Source organism: Vitis vinifera, chromosome 5 (assembly GCF_030704535.1).
Source record: "Vitis vinifera cultivar Pinot Noir 40024 chromosome 5, ASM3070453v1".
In the NCBI taxonomy this organism is placed as follows: Eukaryota; Viridiplantae; Streptophyta; class Magnoliopsida; order Vitales; family Vitaceae; genus Vitis; species Vitis vinifera.
In genome coordinates this window covers 21,172,355-21,185,417 of record NC_081809.1, presented here as the reverse complement: position 1 = coordinate 21,185,417, position 13,063 = coordinate 21,172,355, and the positions used below count along the sequence as shown (strand labels likewise).

General features: G+C 36.5%; 2 protein-coding genes across 2 annotated transcripts in view; one reads left to right on the top strand and one right to left on the bottom strand.

The window, feature by feature from the left end:
- Window positions 1-4,216: 4,216 nt before the first annotated feature.
- LOC100251416 (ylmG homolog protein 1-2, chloroplastic) lies at window positions 4,217-5,359 on the bottom strand. Its single transcript, XM_002265215.5, has one exon. The coding sequence runs from the start codon at window positions 5,161-5,163 to the stop codon at window positions 4,462-4,464; it is 702 nt and encodes a 233-aa protein (XP_002265251.1). The 5' UTR covers window positions 5,164-5,359; the 3' UTR covers window positions 4,217-4,461.
- Window positions 5,360-6,478: 1,119 nt separating this feature from the next.
- The window catches only part of LOC100256560 (phosphoglucan, water dikinase, chloroplastic), a 36,918-nt gene continuing 30,333 nt past the window's right edge, over window positions 6,479-13,063 (top strand). Inside the window, exons 1-2 of the mRNA XM_002265175.4 lie at window positions 6,479-6,959; window positions 7,762-8,365. Of these exons, the coding sequence (XP_002265211.1) occupies window positions 6,775-6,959; window positions 7,762-8,365 (789 nt within the window). The 5' untranslated portion in view covers window positions 6,479-6,774. The remainder of the gene's footprint in view (window positions 6,960-7,761; window positions 8,366-13,063) is intronic.

The window sequence follows — 13,063 nt, the reverse complement described above, 5'->3', positions numbered from 1 at the left end:
ATATCATAGAGAGAAGAAAGGCCCAAAGATCATTTCTTGCCAAATGGCTATATTTGACTCCTTGCCTCTTTTAAGCAATAGCATTCCCTGATGGGAATATTTGATTGTTTCTGCCAAACATCATGTTCCTGATTAATGCACTGTTATAGACACTTGCCATCATTTTCACACCCAACTTCAACTAGTAACATTTTCTTTTTTCTGCCTGTCTAAAACATCCTTTTTTACTCCTATCATATGTATGCACTACAATTTTTTCCCTCTTTCCCCAGCCCAAGGAACATCAGTTTCAACCTCTCAATGAGTAAAACACCTCTCGTTGCCTACTGCCAACCACATTGCTCTAGCATATGGAGAGAGATTGTCACTATTTACCAAATCTAAAACCTGAACAACTATTTAATGTCACCAATTCATATCTCCAGTCGTTTTGAACAACTTATTTACTCCATAATGGAGTGTTGACGGTGAACACAAATAAGTCAGTCTCTAGCATGACTAATCGTCTAAAAAATTCTGAAAGCAGCTCATCAAGATTCCAATTTCACTTCACCAAGGAGACATTTAACTCCCCTTCAAGCAATGCCTTATGCTGTCTAAGAGAATAAAGTAGGAACAAGAGGAAGGAACATAATAAATTGCCATATATGAAAGCTAAAATTATAGATAGATAAAATCTCCCCATTCAACTTTTCTTATGAAAGCAAATTGAATGCTCTAGATGCATATAGCCAGGAGATCACATATTAGTTGACAGATTATGAATATGATCAAACAAGCACACAGAAAACTTATTCTAACACCAGCAAGTGAATGCTTGCATACAGAAGAGGGGGGACAAGAAGAACATAAACCATAGTGGTAAGCACAAACTGTAGCAATCATATGCTAGAAATGAATAAGTTGTTTGATGTAGAACAACCCTAAGGTAGTTTTGTCCACAATAAAACAAAGCTGGCTAAGGTTTCACTCTTTTAGGATTTAAAGAAGGATACAAGTAGTTCAAGTCATGGCAGCAGAAAAAATAAAAAAGTGAAGGTGAGAAAAGAAGAAGATAAAAAAGAAAGAAAATCATTAGAGTTTGACTAAGGTCTTCAAGGAGTCTCACCAAAAAAGAAACAATGAATTGTTGCAAAATATGCAAAAAAAACTTGATCATTCTCTTTAGTGTTCTCTTAGAAAACCCAAACACCAGATAAATTCTTTTTTATCAGAAATAAAATGTTAATTAATAAAGATTTAAAAATACATGTAAAGGATGAGGAGTCCTTCCTAATATACAAACTCTAATCAAAACAACAGATGAATAAGCCCTTGAGGCCTGGCTCAAGTGATAAAGGTTGGAGTAGATTTATGGGAGGTTTCGGTTCAATTTCCAATGAGGACAAAAAAATTACCTATAAAAAGAAAAGATCAAATGAATAAGTTTGAAATAAAAATAAATCAGGTCACATATCAACCCTATAGGTCTCCACTTGTCCTAAAAAATCCATGCAATTCTTTCCCACCATATTATCCCCACTTGTGCTTAAAAACCCTTGCATTTCTTTGTCATAGAATTTTGCTTCTAAGTGTACTCCCACACACACAAGTACCACTAGTATGTGGCCTTATTTGGATCAACTTCTAAGAAGTTAAAAGTTCTTTTTTTAAGCTCAATAAGGGCTTCTATACCCGTTTGGCTAATTTTGTTCAAAGAAATTATTACTTATAAAAAAAGCTTAATATGGAAACTAGAAAATTATTGCTTCTTGTAGAAGATCTATTATGGCTTATGTAAAAAGTTCTTTCATGTTTAATAAAACTTTTACAATACCAATATTACCCTTTAAAAATTGTGACTTAAGCTTCAACTTCCAACTATAACAAAAAACAACAAATTATCCCAAACAAGGCTTAAATAGTCAGTGTCATAACCCCAAAGTCATCGGATAGTATAAAAAATATGATAAATCAATTCTCCGCATTTTTTTTTTGTCATATTATCTCAACATATCCTTAAAGATCCTTGCATTTCTTTTCTACTATATTATCCAAATTAAAGTGAGGTAAGCAATTTGTCATAGATTTCACCTCTAATTGTACCCCCCAAACCCTTAAAGGAAGTAATCATCATATTAGTCCTACTCCTAGGAGGAACCTAAACAAGCCTCACTTGTTTGAATAATCTGTGTCACAACCCCAAAGTCATCAAATAGTGTTCAAAAAGATGATAAATCAATTCTCCACTCCTCGTGCACATAATGCAACAATCAAGACCAAGGGCTTTGTCAGGTCTTCCCATCCATAGTGGATAATTGGTGTCAACCTTCTTGTTAACCACTAGCCATGCAAAGGCCTTGACCTTGGATGAGACTTTAGATTGCCATATGAAATTTGTTGGATAGAAATGAACATGAGCCAATAGATTGGATTGGACTAAAAGGAAAGATTTTGCAATAGATGGGCCTAAAGAAGATGATGACCAAACTCTCATGTCAAGGATAGATGGTGACAAGTGCACATGAGAATAAGAACATAAGTCTTTCAAAATTCCTCATCTCCAAATCGATATGAGGTTAAGTCAAGTTAAAGGTCCAAGAAAAAGGAAAAGGGATGCCAAGAATAGATGAAATAGGAGAATTTCTAATTTCTAAGTGTCACAACTCAAAAAAGATTTGCAAATTGAAAGTATAGAAGTGGATCCTCTACCACAAGTCTTCCCAAAATCAAACCCAAACACTGAACAAACAACACAAAAGATAATTTATATGACAACTAATTAGAACTCTTAATTCTTCCCTAATGCTTTTAACCTTCCAAGTAATTCAATTAAAAGAAAAATAGGAACTTTGAGAAAATAGAGAACTTTTAAAAATAGTAACATTTTGATAAATTAAAAAATAAAATAAAATAAAAAATGAAATAACTTTCAGAATTTTATTATTTATTTATTTTTATAAAAGGGACTTGTTTGAAAAATGGAAACTTTCTCATACAAACCTTTATAAATAAACTTTAAAATTAAAAATTTTTAGTTTTTTTTTAAAAAAAAAAATCAATAAAAGGCACTATGTAAGAAAACGGAATCTTTGGTAGAACTCCAAGTAAGGTGAGGGATTTTTTGTTTATCTCCTTCTCGCCTAGTCTAGGCATCCCTTGTATATATTGTGTGTACATTAGTGCTCCTTTGTTAGGCGCTTTAATATATTTACTCATTTTCCTATAAAAAAAAAGAAGAATTTATTACAATCAATGATGAAAATATTGGTTTTAATGAATATATCGATAACTCAATCCTACGGATATATCGGAAAATATCAATGAATATTTTGATATAAAATATCGATGAAATGAAAATTGAATAAAACTCATGGAAATGTTAGGAAAAATCTAAAAAATGATAGAAGAAGTAATAATAGTCATTTTGAAATTGTTCTATTAAAGAAATTGATATATGTATGATATAATTTATTATATTTAATAATTATATCATGTGCGTCAATAAAAATATGAATTTTGTAAGTGTACATTCATTATTAAGTTACATTAAATATTATTCGACAACAATATTATGACATTGATAATTATATGTTTAACTTGAAAATATATTTAATATTAAAACTATAATCTATTTAATTCAAATGTATTCAATGATGTAAAATAAATGATGATACATATATGTTTTCGTATTAAAACTATAATCCATTAAATATAGTAATATTTGTCCATATACAACGAAGCACATATTTGGCTCAGTGGTTGCTAAGGGTTCAATTTGATTGACAAATACCAAAATATAACCGATTTATCAACGATTTTTTGCACGGTCGAGCTTTGCGCGGTTAAGCCCCGCACCCCCGCTCCAATATTTGAAATATCGTCAAATACAATAAGATATTTCTAAGAAAGAAGATTTCTAAATTCTAAATAACTCAAATAATTAACTACTACTAAATTCGACTTAAATAACCTAATCTACAGAACTATCTCAACCTGGGTAAATATGTGTAGCTGCATCATACATTGAACATTCTAAGAAAGAAGATTTTCTAAATTCTACATAACTCAAATAATTAACTACTACTAAATTAGACTTGGATAACCTAATCTGCAGAAATATCTCTACCAGCAAAATATGTGTAGCTGCACCATACATTGAAAATTAAAACCAAACAATAATAGAATCACACAGGCCTATGCTCATCAAATTCAACAAAGTAAATAGCATGACATGTAATCAAAATCGAACTAAAAATATCAATTAAAAAAATATAGAAATCCCATTCCACAGTCATCTCATTCAACAGTCATTACTGTAAACTATGAATGTAACACGTTTGGCCCAAAACTAGTATCGGTATATCTTCTACCAAAAATCAACCCACATAAGCATAGGATGACAACAAAATCACAATCCCAGTTGATTTAATCCAATACATTCCTCAGTTGAAATGAGAAAAACCTCACTCAGCAATTTCATCAATACATTCCCCTACTATTATTCAGAATTGAACCAAGCGTACCCAAAACCGCAAACGCCAACAAGGGGCTGACATCCAATGTATCGAACACCGGCGGAATGATATTCCGGAAAAGATTCAAATAGGGATCGCACAAGTCCCGAATTGCCGACAGCGGTTGCCGGTCCCATGGAATGTTCGGGAACCAACTGAGCAAAACCCTAACCATCAACACACCACTGTATATATCCAGCCACTTGGCCATCCCCGCCGCGACCACCGTGAGTGGGGTGTTCAAGTAGCCACTGGGGCGGTCCCGAGCGGCGGCGAAAAACAGCGGTCCCACCGCACAGACCACGCTGCTCCGGAGGTCACGAATTGCGGCGAGCTCTTCGGGGTTAGGAGTAAAATCAATTTGCTTCAAATTGAGAAAAATATCTTGGATTTTGGCGATGAATACTTTGGAAACTGCGAGAGCTGAAGCCAAAATTGCGGACACGGTGCGAGTGGAATCGGTGAAGGGAGTTGTGGGAGTGGTGGTGGAGGCGGAGATGGCGAGTTTTGCGGCGCGGCGAAAGCGGAGGCGCAGGCGGTGGGATTTGGGCGGAGAGAAGGTGGGGAGGGAGACATGGAAAGAGGGGAGTGGTGTGCAGTGGGGTGCATGGAGGGTGGGGTTTGGAGTTCTGAGGAGAAGGGTTTGGGAAGCCATTAGAGAGGCCATTGGAGAAGTAAGCGGAAATGAAGATTATGCAGTGAAGGGCACGCGCAGCAATCTATCTGGGCTACCGTGGTTTTAGGGGCTGTTTGGTTGCAGATTTGATGTGTTCTTTGAAGGAAGATGAGGAAAAGGTTATTCTGGTTTTTTGAGAGTTTGTGGCCAAAATAAGGCTATTAGCCTATTAGAATAAAAAGTAAAGGAAAAAGTATTTCGTTGAAAATAAAAAAATAAAAAAAATGTAGAAGTAGTGTTTTTCCCTTCACCTCATTAGTTGATGTTTTGCAAAGGCAAACCAACTTGCTTTTTTTTTTTAAAAAAAAAAAAAGCTTTTTTTAGTTTAGTCCAACCCGACTAATCTATAAATGATTTAAGATTATCTACTCAAATAATATAAACATACAAATATGATATGTTTAAAACCACAATTATTGACTATAGTTCTATTACCCTATATTTTAACTCCGCCTTTTTATTTCATAGTAAAACTTTAATCTTCGCCTCTATCCCGTTTATTTTTTCTTCTTATTTCCTTTTTCCCTTTTGTTTTTTCATCCTATTTTTTTTATTCTCGTTATAAAACCATAATTCTGAATTCACTCACTTGTCCATCATTTCTTCCCATTTAATTTTTGTGTTTCATCTTCTTATTCTATTTTTTTTTTTATCCCCATTGCAAATCTTGAGAATTTTATTTTGAATTTTAGGGTGGTGTAGGGGCAAACGAGGATGTTGATGTTATGATGTCTGAAGTTAAGGTATTGGTATTTTAACTTCATCTTGAATTATGTCTCATTGCTTTCATGCTCTCACATAATCGCGCAATTAATCTATTTTAACTATATTAAAATTATATTTGAACAAATATATGTCATTTTGATGAACACTTTTATTTCGACAATTTCCCATTTTTGTAAGATATACCTTTTTGTAATGGGTTTTTAGATATTATTGTTAACGTTGGTTCATTGTGAATGTTTATCTATATTGTTTTATCTTGAAACAATTTTTCAGAGGTTGAAAGTTCGATTTATCTAGATACCTAACAGTAAAAAAGAGTTTTCTATTTCGACAATTTCTCACTTAATTTCCCATTAATTATTCTTTTAGATTTTCAATAGTTTGAAATCCCACTAACAAATTTTCAAATTATTTAAATACTTTATTTTACATGTTTTTTTTTTATAAAAAAAAAACAAATTCAACCAACTCAATTGTTGTTTGTAAAAAAAAAAAACAAATTCAACCAACTCAATTGTTCCTACAAACAATGTACACTTGCCATGTATTTATGTCGACCAGTGGACATGACTAATAAATATCTCCGAATCAGGAGCTTCTTGCGCTTGAAGTAAGCCTTGGTCACACAAAATCGAACCTGGCCAGATAATCACAACCACGTGGATCAAGTCATCTCGGTTCTTCTAGATATCCAGTCATCATTTGCCTTTCCAAAGCTCTAAAGTCACTAAAAAAATCTCATATTTATTTCCTATTTTTATAAAGCATCATCATCACCCTCTTGAACTCTTCCCCGGCATGTGACCTTCTCTACTGTTACTATAGCCCAGCAATCCGGTCTCTACGAAACGACACCGTTTCATAGCAACGAAGGGAATGGATTCTCTGCGTGTACTGCAGTGTTCCACCTCTGCGCAGTATCAGTACCATCTACGCAAGCAATTGGAATTCCCCCTCCAATGCCGAAGCAATTTCTTGAAGCCAAGAATCTCACATTCGTTTCGGAATTTAGGGTTTTTGAATCGTCGGATTCTTTGTGGTGTTTCCTCAGTTTTGACAAGGTACTTGATGATTGTTTGGTTTCCGAGAAACTGACTGCAGGATAAGAAGTTAAAAGAATGTGAGATGTGTTATGAACTTAAGATTTGTTCTCGTTATCTCTCATTTGGTTTGGTAGCTGAAAAAGTGAGGAAGAAGAGGGAAAAGAAATGAATTTGAATGTTCTAAATTGGTTTTTTTTGTTTTTCCTGGTGCCTTGTAATTGAAAGTTTTTAATTTCCAGCTTCTTTCCAACATTTTCTTAGCAACCAAGCTTAGCGTGTTTGAACTAGAAACGAATATATATTTTGTTAGTTGTTATTTTGTTTGAAATTTCTTACAACTTGGAAAAAGTTTTTGCTTAATACAAACAAGGTACTTAATATCCGTTTGGTTGCCGAGAAATTGATCACAGGGGAAGAAAAGAAAAAAGAAGGTGATTTTCTTTTTCTTTTCTATTTTGTCTCATAAAAATAAGTTAAGAATTGTTTTCTGTATCTTTAATTTCAGTTTGGTAGCTGAGAAAACGAAGGGAAAAGAGACATCCTAAAAAAAATGGTTAAAGTTGAAATTTATATTTTGTATTGCTTATTTATTTATTTATTATTATTATTATTGCCCCTTTGAGATGCCAACTAGTTGAAACTTTAGCACAAAGATTTTGATTTCTTTCATCTTCCAACATTTTCTCACAGCAAAAGTTTCCTTTGTTTTTGTGGACCAGAAACAGATTTGTGAGAGCATTTTTATATTTTGTTTGAAATTTCTTAGAACTTAGAAGAAAGTTATGCTCAATTCACTATAATGAAAAGGGTTTGTTGGCAGAGAGGAAGAGAAGAAGATGAGGACGAGGACAGGGAGTGGGAAGGTTAAGCTAAGTATTCTACTGAAACACCAGGTTAAATTCGGAGAGCATGTTGTGATGTTGGGGTCCACGAAGGAATTGGGATCATGGAAGAAGAATGTGCCGATGAATTGGACAGAGAATGGATGGGTGTGTAAGTTGGAGTTGAGAGGAGATGAGTCAATTGAGTACAAATTCGTGATTGTGAAGAGGGACAAGAGCATGACATGGGAAGGTGCAAATAACAGGGTTTTGAAGCTGCCTAAGGGAGGGAGTTTTGGGGTAGTTTGTCTATGGAATGCAACCGGGGAGGCTGTGGACTTATTACCTCTGGATTCGGAGAAGGATGAGGTAGAATTTGATCATATGGATGAAATTGGATCTGCTGTTGTTGATAGTGCTTCTGTTTTGGAAGTTCAGACAAGTCCTTTTGTTGAGCAGTGGCAAGGCAGGTCAGTTTCATTCATGCGATCAAATGAGCACCGCAACCAAGAAACAGAACGGAGATGGGACACTTCAGGTCTTGAAGGGTTGGCTCGGAAGTTAGTTGAAGGAGATCGAAATGCCAGAAATTGGTGGCAAAAGGTACTGCTATTTTGATAATTTAACATCTTACATTTCAGGTTGATAGAAATTGTTCATCAGATATGGAAATTAATATTGCCCCATTATCTACTTTAGTATTTGATTTACATACTTCCTTCATGTGATATTATTTGCAGTCCTTTCTATTGCACAATATGTTTTCCTATGTGTTCCTTTACGTGTAAGTGTCTTTAAGATTACCAGTTTGATATTTTACAATTAGTAATTCTACTGTTTGTGCCTGTAAAAAGACCAAAAAAAAAAATGTAATTCCACTGTTTGTAATTGTGTTGTTTGGATCTACGGTGATACTGTCATGACGTCTATTTTTTTTTTTTCCTGAATTAAAAAAAAAAAAAGGAATCCTTGTCACTGAAAACATTTTAAGCCTGGATGATGTGATATATTCTGATGCATTTTTTTTTACATATTTGATATCCTACTTATTCTGCTATAACCCTTAATTATAAACTACATCACATTTCAGTTCTCTTGATTTAACTAAATATGCTTGAAGTTATCACCAATACCAGAAAAGTGTCATGCAACATCCCTGGAAGGTCTGAGGAGTCGGAAAATAAAGTCAAATTTTCTGTAAAAGGAATGATGTTGATATACAGAAAATCTAGTGGTTGAAAAAATCATTCAAAATCATAAACCATGCTTTCTCAATTTGAGGGGAAGTGTTGGACAGAAGGATTGTTCTGTGATATATGGAAGGATTTACTTGATAGTCATCTGTGCAAACACAACAGGTTCTTTCTACTTTTATGAGTCAACTTAATTTACTGTAGTTAATTTATTTTTAAATTTTCTTATTGGCTATAATTGCCCTGTAAGGTTCATTATATTAAATGGGAAACAACAATTTTATCAAGCAAAAGCAAGATATCATTGTAATAAATCTCTGGATCCTTTCTTCATGGAAAAATACCGTTGTCAACTTGATGCCAGACCTGAATGGTTCCTTATCAACCATTTTCCAAACACACAACATCCAACAGAAATCTTTCCAATGGAGCATGTCACTTTGTGGAAAACAATAGGAAGAACAGTAGTGGTCTTTGACAAAGATGACATACTTGGCAGATGGTATTAGGTGTAGCCCCCTTATTGATGAGCATAAACTTGTGTTGATATATCTAAAGAGCTTTTGCTTGAAGAACTTCAGAGTCAATAATAACCAGCAAGGGGACAGAAGTAGAGGACCTTTTCACATCTGGGACCTAATATCATAAACCATCAGCAGGTCACTGACCTGCACCAAAAAGAACCAAGTTATTCTTGAAGCAGATATGTAACATTTAAGGTTCTGGCACTTGTAACTTTCTTGATGTGGGCCAGGAAAAGGATTCATGAGAATAGAGCTAACCATGTGATGCAAGAACATTGAAGAGGCTTATCAAATCCAAGTAGGCTCACTTGCTAGCTTAGCCTGGATAATTAGTTTGTATAGACTTTCATATTTTATTTTTTTATTTGCTCCATTTCCTTGTGTTTAATATAGTTTTACAAACTGTTGAAATAATGCCAAAGTTAGGACTTTAATTTAGGAATAAAAAAGGAGAGATCATTTAGGATATTTCCTTATGATTTAGTTTCCTAATTTTAGGAGAGAATTAAACTAGATTGATTGTTTCTTATTCAGTCATTTGTGTATATATATGTGTATGGTGTGTACCGATTCATTATCAATAAAGGAGTTCAGAAATTCTTCATGGTATCAGAGCCAGTTTTCTGAAACCCTAATCCCTTCTGGCCACCTCTTATTCAGGCCATCACTCATTCCGGCCAAATCTTTCTGGCCATATCTCAATCCGATCATCTCTCTCTCTCTCTCTCTCATTCCGGCCATCAGTCCCTGTTCTCAGAGCCAAGGGAGAAAACACTTTCCAGTCAGTCGAATAGTCGTCAGAAAACACTCACCGCCGGCAACTTTTCCGGCGAATTTTTCCGGCGAACTTTCCGGCGACGATTTTTTTCTACACCGCAAGGAGCGCCTGGAGGAGATCTCCAATTTGTCCCAAAGCACCGGAACCAGAAACCCATCCACGCGCCGCCCACACGCATTTTTCCGGCCGGCGACTGCATCTCACGCGTCGGCGCGTGAGGGCGCGTGAGCCACTTTCCGGCGACGCGCTTCCTCCTCCAGGCTCGCCTGAAGCCGACCAGCCACCCTTCCTACCTGTTTGTGCAATCCGAGCCCTGCACGTGCCTCTTTTGGGGTTCTTTTGCTTCCGCGGGCCCTCTGATCAGATTTTCCGGCGTCCTTCGGCTATTTTTTCTCAACTCCAGTCCCTGCACGTGCCTTGAAAAGTGTTCTTCTACCTTTCCGGTCCATGACAAAATACGGAATGGCATCATCACAAGTATCCAGCGTCACGTCACCAGAATCAGGGGGCAGATCTGAAATTCCAAACCTTGGTGGCAATGATTCCTCTCCTATTCTCATCACAGGACACAAATTAAATGGCCATAACTATTTACAGTGGTCACAATCTGTGTTGCTGTTCATTTGCGGTAAAGGAAAGGATGAGTACCTCACTGGAGAAGCAGTCATGCCAGAAACTACAGAACCGGGTTTCAGGAAGTGGAAGATTGAAAACAGCATGATCATGTCATGGCTTATCAATTCCATGAACAATGACATAGGCGAAAATTTCTTGCTGTTTGGGACTGCAAAGGACATATGGGATGCAGCCAAAGAAACTTACTCAAGTTCTGAAAATACTTCAGAACTGTTTCAGGTTGAATCAGCTCTACATGACTTCCGCCAAGGAGAGCAGTCAGTTACTCAGTATTACAACACACTCACAAGGTATTGGCAGCAACTTGACTTATTTGAGACTCACTCATGGAAATGTTCGGATGATGCAGCAACATACAGGCAAATTGTGGAACAAAAGAGACTGTTCAAGTTCTTCCTAGGACTAAACAGGGAATTGGATGATGTTAGAGGCCGAATCATGGGCATTAAACCCCTGCCAAGTCTCAGGGAGGCTTTTTCAGAGGTTAGACGTGAAGAAAGTAGAAAGAAAGTGATGATGGGATCAAAAGAGCAACCTGCCCCAACATTGGATGCCTCTGCCCTTGCGGCTCGGTCATTTAATAGTAGTGGTGGAGATCGTCAGAAACGGGATAGGCCTTGGTGTGATTATTGTAAGAAACCAGGCCATTATAAGGAGACTTGCTGGAAGCTTCATGGCAAACCTGCTGATTGGAAACCAAAGCCACGGTTTGACAGAGATGGCAGAGCACACGTGGCTGCCAACTCTGAGAGCACCTCTGTTCCCGAGCCGAGTCCATTCAACAAAGAGCAGATGGAGATGCTACAGAAATTATTAAGCCAAGTTGGCAGTAGCAGTACTACCGGTGTAGCCTTCACTGCTAATCGAGGAGGAATGAGGCCGTGGATAGTAGACACAGGTGCTTCTGATCACATGACAGGAGATGCTGCCATTCTTCAAAATTACAAGCCAAGTAATGGTCATTCATCCGTCCATATTGCTGATGGTTCAAAGTCAAAAATTGCCGGGACAGGTTCTATAAAACTTACTAAAGACTTATATCTTGACTCTGTCCTCCATGTTCCAAACTTGGATTGCAATCTTTTGTCCATTAGCAAATTGGCTCATGATCTCCAATGTGTTACTAAATTCTATCCAAACTTGTGTGTTTTTCAGGACTTGAAATCGGGGAAGATGATTGGCAGTGCTGAACTGTGTTCCGGGCTCTACCTCCTTTCATGTGGCCAATTCTCCAACCAAGTCTCTCAAGCAAGTTGCGTACAGTCTCAGAGTATGTCAGAGTCTTTCAATTCTGTGTCAAATTTTAAGGTCAATAAAGATAGTGAGATTATAATGTTACACTATCGCCTTGGTCATCCTAGCTTTGTTTACCTTGCAAAATTGTTTCCCAGATTATTTATCAATAAAAATCCAGCATCTTATCACTGTGAAATTTGTCAGTTTGCAAAGCATACTCGAACAGTATATCCTCAAATCCCATACAAACCTTCGACTGTTTTCTCTCTAGTACATAGTGATGTGTGGGGTCCCTCCCGGATAAAAAATATTTCTGGCACTCGATGGTTTGTGACATTCGTTGATGATCATACTCGGGTAACATGGGTTTTCCTTATGAAAGAAAAGTCAGAGGTCGGGCACATTTTTCAAACCTTCAATCGTATGGTTCAAAATCAATTCAATTCCAAAATACAAGTCCTCAAGTCAGATAATGCAAAGGAATACTTTACTAGTAGTCTCAGTACTTATCTTCAAAATCATGGCATTATCCACATAAGTTCTTGCGTTGACACCCCACAACAAAATGGGGTGGCCGAACGCAAGAATAGACATCTCTTGGAGGTTGCCCGGTGCCTTATGTTTTCCTCTAATGTTCCAAACTATTTCTGGGGGGAAGCTATTCTCACAGCTACCTATTTGATTAACCGTATGCCATCCAGAGTGCTTACCTTTCAATCCCCACGTCAACTTTTCTTAAAACAGTTTCCTCACACCCATGCCGCCTCTTCTGATTTACCACTCAAAGTATTTGGTTGTACGGCATTCGTTCATGTGTATCCTCAAAATCGTAGCAAATTTGCTCCTCGAGCAAATAAGTGCATTTTTCTAGGGTATTCTCCAACCCAAAAAGGGTACAAATGCTATTCTCCAACCAACAAAAGATTTTACACCA

What these genes read in the sequence shown, in the direction of transcription:
- LOC100251416 (XM_002265215.5), bottom strand. Translation starts at nt 5,163, where the DNA reads ATGGCCTCTCTAATGGCTTCCCAAACCCTTCTCCTCAGAACTCCAAAC.